Source organism: Nematolebias whitei, chromosome 1, assembly GCF_014905685.2.
Source record: "Nematolebias whitei isolate Nwh7 chromosome 1, NemWhi1, whole genome shotgun sequence".
Taxonomy (NCBI): domain Eukaryota; kingdom Metazoa; phylum Chordata; class Actinopteri; order Cyprinodontiformes; family Rivulidae; genus Nematolebias; species Nematolebias whitei.
In genome coordinates this window covers 44,371,349-44,378,997 of record NC_056498.1, presented here as the reverse complement: position 1 = coordinate 44,378,997, position 7,649 = coordinate 44,371,349, and the positions used below count along the sequence as shown (strand labels likewise).

General features: G+C 46.5%; 1 protein-coding gene across 1 annotated transcript in view; it reads left to right on the top strand.

Annotated features, from left to right (window-relative positions):
• The window catches only part of LOC119420350 (cilia- and flagella-associated protein 46), a 51,956-nt gene that overhangs the window by 7,000 nt on the left and 37,307 nt on the right, over positions 1 to 7,649 (top strand). Inside the window, exons 8-13 of the mRNA XM_037687770.1 lie at positions 790 to 930; positions 1,061 to 1,160; positions 1,988 to 2,086; positions 2,746 to 2,936; positions 4,172 to 4,397; positions 4,548 to 4,665. Coding sequence (XP_037543698.1) covers positions 790 to 930; positions 1,061 to 1,160; positions 1,988 to 2,086; positions 2,746 to 2,936; positions 4,172 to 4,397; positions 4,548 to 4,665 — 875 coding nt within the window. The remainder of the gene's footprint in view (positions 1 to 789; positions 931 to 1,060; positions 1,161 to 1,987; positions 2,087 to 2,745; positions 2,937 to 4,171; positions 4,398 to 4,547; positions 4,666 to 7,649) is intronic.

Here is a 7,649-nt window from a genome sequence, read left to right as displayed (position 1 = left end):
TTTAAACTCATTTTAGAGCTCTGTAAAATCATTTTAGAGCTCTTTAAACTCATTTTAGAGCTCTGTAAAATCATTTTAGAGCTCTTTAACTCATTTTAGAGCTCTGTAAACTCATTTTAGAGCGTTTTAACTCATTTTAGAGCTCTTTAAACTCATTTTAGAGCGCTGTAAACTCATTTTAGAGCTCTTTAAACTAATTTTATAGCTCTGTAAACTCATTTTAGAGCTCTTTAAACTCATTTTTAGAGCTCTGTAAAATCATTTTAGAGCTCTGTAAAAACCAGATGAGCATATTTAATAAATCTCTCGACGGGAACGAGGCTGGTGCAGATACATGAAGTCAGCCGGTCACACTCGTGGTTCGTGGACATCCTGACTGGTCTGAGGCTGCCGTTCACACCGTGCACTGCAGTTTGGGTTTTTGTTTGCTGTGAGTTCATCATGGGATGACTTGTGCGTGGTTTTATGTGCACGTATTAAATCTTTTAGTTTCTGGGGCTGGCAGTAACTGTGGCAGTTCTACGAGCAGTTTAAGACAACAAGCCTTCCCATTAGTCTTCTTGGACATCAGGACTCTGTAAAGAGCTGCAGCTTTTATTTTGATTATCGTGATGGTGACATCATGCCGCTCAGCTGGGGGAGGATGGAGAACTGATTTTCATGTGATTTGAAAATTATTTGCAGCTTCCTGTTCTTGACTACTGAAGGATTTCTGAACACGATGACAATAATGTGCAATCATTTATGGTTACGTGCAGTAAAAACTGAGTGTGCACGTTTATTTCACAGGTGGTCAAAAATGAACAAAAACGTGCCGACAGGAGAGGATTCTGGGAAGTTTGAGGAGATTCTACATCTTCTGGTGGATCAAACCGAAGCTACGCCTGTGAGCTCCGTCCAACAGCCAACACCCGCCCCCCTCCCTTACAGGTTCGTGACCAACCAAAGCTTCTCTTCCTGAACCTTCCCCTGCCCTGGACCCGCTCCAGGAGCTGAGCGGGGCAGAGGTTCCTGTCCTGGAGCGCTGCACGTTGTATAATTGATGTTTGTTTGGGTGCAGAGCCTCCTTCCTGCTGGAGCTGGCTCTGCTGGCCTTGCAGGGAAAGCATCATAAAGTAGCCGCCGGCTGTCTGAAGGAGCTGAAGGCACGTGGAGAAGCTGTGAGTGTCGAAAACATTGCCGACCGAACTGTTTCCTGTTTAGAGTCCCGTCTTTACGTCGTTGGACTGGAGCTACTTCAGCAGACTTTTTTCATTTACCTTTATTTATGCAGGTAGTCTCAATGAGCCACGAGAACTCATGTTCAAGAGAGACCTGCTTAGGAGCAGATGGTGGCCTTGCTCATGGGCCCAGAGTGGGACGAATGGGGATGGGCGTAGGTGTGGGTGCTTCACCTACCCCACCCACATTTTTGATGTTGTTGGTACCGGGGCTTGAACCGGCGATCTTCCGATCACAGGCCCAGTTTCTGTAACTTCTGCGCCACCACTCCACTTTCAGCTATGCAGCAAAACGTTCGGCTCGTTCAGGACCTTACAGCTATGACTGTTGGTTTTATAATTTATTTATGTTTTGAAACATTTCCAGAAGAACTCTCCAGATTGTGGAAAATCTTTCAGTGTATTTGTTTCAGTCTTGAGTTTTAACTTCTGGTTTTTATGCAGATTTCAGGTTTCATTTTCTGTTTTGCTGATTTTAGTTTTATTTTCATTTGAATAATTTAGTTTCGGCTTCTCTAACTTCAGCAGTGGATCTGCTCTCACGTTCACGCTGCGTATTCCTCCTGTTTACAGAGAAATGCTCATTTATTCTTAACCTTCTCGTCTTCTGAGTCACGCTCTGAACACAAAGCAGCTGATGGAACACACTAAATGTTTTGATCAGAGCTTCTTGTGTTGAAGGCTGCTCGTTTCTCTGAACATTAAACGTTAACATATGAAAAGTGTGTCGTCCTGAGCTCTGAACACAAACTCTCCTGTTATTTTAGACTCTTGACCATCGTCTAATCATGGAATGTGTCAGCTGTGAGATTAACTTTCTGAAGGAGGAGGCCAACATGGACATCTACTGCAGAGCCAGCGTGGAGGTACCAAACCATCTCTGCTCTTAACCACACTTTTATTACGAGGATGCAAACAACACGTTGTCTTAATGACCTGTTAATGACCTGTTAATGACATGTTAATGACATGCAAATTATATGTTAATGGACTGTTAATTACCTGTTAATGACACGTTAATGTCATGTTTAATGACTTGTTTAATTACTAGTTTAATGACCTGTAAATTACATGTTAATTACATTTTAATGACCTGTTTAACGAGCAGTTAATGACATGTTAATGTACTGTTAATTACATGTTAATGACCTGTTAATGTCATGTTTAATAACTTGTTTAATGACATGTTAGTCATGTTAATGATATGTTAATGACCTGTTAGTGACACGTTAATGATATGTTAATGACCTGACATGTAATTTATTTGTTAATGTCATGTTAATGTCATGTTTAATGACTTGTTTAATGACCTGTTAATGTCATGTTTAATAACTTGTTTAATGACATGTTAGTCATGTTAATTATATGTTAATGACCTGTTAGTGACACGTTAATGATATGTTAATGACCTGACATGTAATTTATATGTTAATGTCATGTTAATGACATGTTAATGTCATGTTTAAAACTGATCCAGCACGCATCGATGATCTGGTCTCAGTCCAAACGGTTTGTTGTCTCTCAGGCCCGCCTGAAGGAGATCGACAAGCTGGACCAGTGGTTGCAGACTGCAGCGAGGGAGGGGGCCCTGCAGGCTCTGCAGGTGCTCTCTGCCACGCAGTGGAGGTTCTGCCTGCCCCTCTTACAACAGAACCTCAGGAACCGGATCAAGACTCCTCTGCTCAGGATGGCCCAAGTCCTGGAAGACACACAAAGGTTTCCACCCTCCTACAGCTCACTGAAATGTCATCATCAAAGCTCAGACTTGAAGATTTAGGATGATCTGACTGAGGGGCTTCACACCTGGACAGTTAAATCCAAACCCAGAACGTTCAGGTTCGATGTCCGTTAGCCCCGCTGCATGCAGAAACTCACAGAGAGCTGTTTAATACGACCCAAGACTAAAAATAATACAGAGACGGCCGAAACCAGCAATGGGAGCAGCTTCCTCATTGGCTGGTCCAGTAATAGGTTTAAGCCCCGCCCCCATCATGTAAATGAGCAGACCTCGATTAAAAACTGTGATTATGATGTGAGATAACGCTGTTGTCCTCTGATTGACAGCACGTCGTTGTTTTCAGTGACCACAGAACTGACCAGAACAAACAAGAAACCAAAGAGAACCCGTCCAGAAAAGGTTCTGTTGGGTTTGTGTCAATGTTTGTGCCGTGTTCATCAGTTGTACCTGGAGTCACGTTTTAGTCCGATGACTTTGGATCATCGTCTTTGGCTCATATTTCCTTCATTGTCTGCTTTGTCTTTGTCTATTCTTTGTGTTTTAACCTTTGTTAGGCTGTGGCTTCACAGTTGATGATGTTCTGCTCCTCCCTCAGTACCAGAAAACCCCAAACACCAAAAGGACATCAGGTCGCGCGTCTGGACCAGGAGGCGTGTGCTCTGACCTTTGGCTGCAGTAGACAAACATCCACCAGAGCTTTAAACAATGTCCCCACAGACATTAACTGGACGGGGCTGAAGCGGTTTGGAGTTCTCCGGGTCAGGTTCTCCGAGCAGAACCATCAATTAGAGTTTAAACGGGTCACGGGAAGTAGAACTTTCCATGACTGAACTCCCTTTTTCACATCTTTAACTCTTCTTAAACAATTACAGGTTAAAGTGGAGAATTTAACTAATTTTACCACAAAATATTCACCGTAGTTTAATGATTCTGACCAGGAGGAGTCGGTCCGTGGACTGGTTCTTCTTTGTTGAAGGAGGACAGTCCGTGGACCGGACTCTACCTGGATTATTGAGCAGCATCAGGGCGTTAGTTTGATGATGTCACACAAATTTAAAACCGTCTAAACTTTAGACTTGTGCAGTTTGTTCATAAAGTCCTTGTCGTGTTGGCAGGCTCTTACAGTAGGACGTTAAAGGAGAACTTTGTTGTACCACCAGCGTTTGACACAAGTGCAGCAGCAGCTCACGCCGCCTCGTTGCGTCTCTTGCAGTGTGTTGCTGCAGCAGCGCTGTCACGTCCACTCAGAGCTGGCACTAGCTGAAGACGAGGACGGGAACCTCCAGGCGTCTTTGACCCACCTTCAGAAAGCTGTGTCCCTGGACCACGGGACGCACGGTGAACGCCTGTCTTCGTCTGTCCGGCTCCTGCAGCTCAGGAGGAACCTGCACCAAAGCCCTCCCCGGCCCGAGGACAGAGCCGCTCTGCTTCTGCAGCAGGTTCTCTGCTCATTACTTTTAAATAACTGATTGTTCAAGTGTAAGACGTTAACTTCAAATAGATTTCTGCTGCGGTGGAGAACAGACGCCCGGAGGAAAAGCAGCTGACTCCTAATTAATTCTGACGTTCGACCCGGTTGTCTTTCTCAGGCCAGAGACTTACCGCCCTGGAGCGAGGCAGACACTCGAGCTGTCCTGGTGTCTGTTGGTCTCCTTTTGGCCCCGGAGGATTTCCAGATGGTTCTGGATGCTGACAACACCTCTGAAAGTAGATTGCTCTTCCTTCCTTTCCCTTTTGCTTTATTTCTCATCATGTAATGTGCTTGTAGGGCTCCTCCAGGTAAACATGATGTTTACAGCAGATCTGGCACCCTGCTGGTCTGTGTGTTGTCTGTTAGCAAAATTTCTCATGAATCACTGAATCTCAGAACGTAGTTATTGGATGAACATCTACGACTGAAGACCTTCTGGAGTCAGCCTGTTTCAAGATGGCCACCAAAGCCATTTGGCCTTAGCAAACACAGAAACTCAGTCGGTTTTAGAGATATTGAGTTAATGTTTGTATGGTAGTAGCTGAGAGTCATCCCCAACGCATACTGTGAACGGTGGCGTGCAGCGACGCAGCCTCTCGTGTCCCACGCTGACGTGCCAGCTGAGCTTCGTTTTAATGTGACTGGAAGGCAGCGCGCTGCTCCACTTACATCATGTGATGCAGTGGAAGCTGATTCTGATGCAGGCTGCTGTATGTTTGAGACGTTCTGGTGGACAGAAAGCCTGTCAGTTGTTCCTGATGAAGCCCCAGACACTGATGGACTGGATCAGGGAGCAGAAGGGCCCAGGTTCTGGGGGAGCCTTTGATCTCTGAGTCTTTCCTGGCTCCCTGCTCCTCAGCATCTCATGAACAGTACGCCGTCCTGATGACCTGGAGCAGAACTTGACTTTGACGCCAGTCAGAGTCAGAGGACCTTTTCCTCAGGCAGCAGTTACAGCTGTTTTGTTTTATGGATGAACCTCCGGGATAAAAACTCCTAGTCTTTGTGTTCAGAGACAGCACATGACGCGACCCTTCAGAGTAGAAGCTCATTATTAGAGCATGGAGTTAAATGAAGCGCTCTGTGAAGGAATGTGGATCACCCGCTGCTGTGCCTTCTCAAGTTACCAAATATCTCAGTCAATGGAGGGCAGTGGACTAAAGCCTCCAGTATACTCGCGCAGACCTTTTTCTGCACGGACTTGACGTGCACTGTCCGCAGAGGGTTGAGACTTGATGATCGAGCGTCCACCCTGAGCGGCTGCAGAGCAGCTCCGCAGACTAGGGGCGTTTACCTTCGGGACAAATGGAGTTCGTCGATTGGTCATTTGCTGACACGCCCACAGGATTGATTGACAGGTCACAAAAACAAAAGAAAAGGCCATTAAACCAGATCAGGGATGAAGAAGGTGAATTTAATACATTGGTGTCACATACAAAACAGTCCGTCGCCGGGCAGCTTATTGTGCGACACCGAGTACGCGTACGCAATCGTAAAAATTGATCTTTGCACGGACATGCCCTGTGGGCGTTCGCTTCGACTCTAATCCGGTACGGGCAGACCTCCACGGACTGAGGTACGCCCGAGTTTACTGGAGCCTTAATTCACTTACTTTGGTAGCACAATGTCAAGGACTGCTGTCTCCAGAAGAATGTATGGATCAGAAGAGGTTTCACCCAAGAGGCCAAGCTCAAGGTCTGCAGGGCCACAGTTCTCAACATCCTCTTGTAAGGTTGTGAATCATGGTCTACCAACACCATGCAAGGAGGCTGACCCACTTCTACACCACCTGCCTCAGAAAACTCCTTGGTATCAAAAGACTAGATCCCAGACACTGAGGTCCAGACGTGTTCACCTACCCAGTACCTTCACCGTCCCTGTCAGTCACAACTTGGATGGGCAGAGCAGGTAGCTCATAAACCAGACCATCGGCTCCCAAAGAGACTGGCTGATGGTGAACTACAACAAGGGAAACACTCCCGAGGAGACACGCTGAAAGCCTCTATGAAGGCCTTCAGGACCTGCACAGATACCTGGAAGCAGACAGTGCAGGGGAGAGGGAAGTGGCAAACATCTGTTCACATCTGTTCACAAGGGTTCAAAAAGTATGAAGCAAACAGGACAGCTGCAGCTGAGCAGCACAAACCAACTTCTCTGCCCAGAATATTACACAGAACATTCTGGAGATAGACTGTCCTGACCAGCCGTCTTTACCCGCAGAGTCCAACCCTCGGACGACTAGTTGGTCTTCGTTGTTGGTTCTGGTCCTGTAAAACTGAATGGGTAGTGGTGGTGCAGAGGTTGGATAAGGTGGGCCTGTGATTGGAAAGTCAATTGTTCAACTCCCTGGATGGACAACATCAAAATGTGTGTGTGAAAGGTGAAACACCCACACCTGCTTCCACCCTCATTTGCCCCAACCTGGGCCCTTGAGCAAGGCACTTAACCCCCACCATCTGCTCCCCCAAGCACCCTAGATGGCAGCTCTCTGCTCTACACAGAGGGCTGTGGTAGCTCGTGGTCTGTGGTTGTGTCATGAAGGACATCCGGCATAAAACCAATCACCAAGTCCTCGTGTGAGTTAGTTCATTGTGGTGATTCCTGAAGAAGGAGCAGCCGAAAGAATAATATCTGCAAACGTGACTGTGTTAGAGTCCTTTTTGCAAGGTGCAAGGAGAATAACCTTCACATCAATGTGAAGAAGATGAAAGAGATGGTTGTGGACTTCACACAGAACAAACACACCTACTCCCCCAAACACAGGAGAATCTGTGGTGGACGTGGTCTCCAGCTACAAGAACTTGGGTGTGCACCTGAACAACAACCTCAGCTGGAGCAACAACACCACCATCACAGACATAAAATCTCAAAACGCTGTACAATAACAATCAACGCTAAAATATACAAAGAATAAAACGAGCATAAGAACTACAAGAAGCAGAATAAAATCATGAGATCAAAGCCTGAGAGACTAAAAGGGTTTTCAGTTGATTTTTACAAACCTCCACAGAGTCAGCAGAACGAAGCTGCAGGTCAAACTGGTCCACAGTCTGGAGGCCACTGGCTGAAAGGCCCCGTCTCCACAGTCTGGAGGCCACTGGCTGAAAGGCCCCGTCTCCACAGTCTGGAGGCCACTGGCTGAAAGGCCCCGTCTCCACAGTCTGGAGGCCACTGGCTGAAAGTCCCCGTCTCCACAGCCTGGGGGCCACTGGCTGAAAGG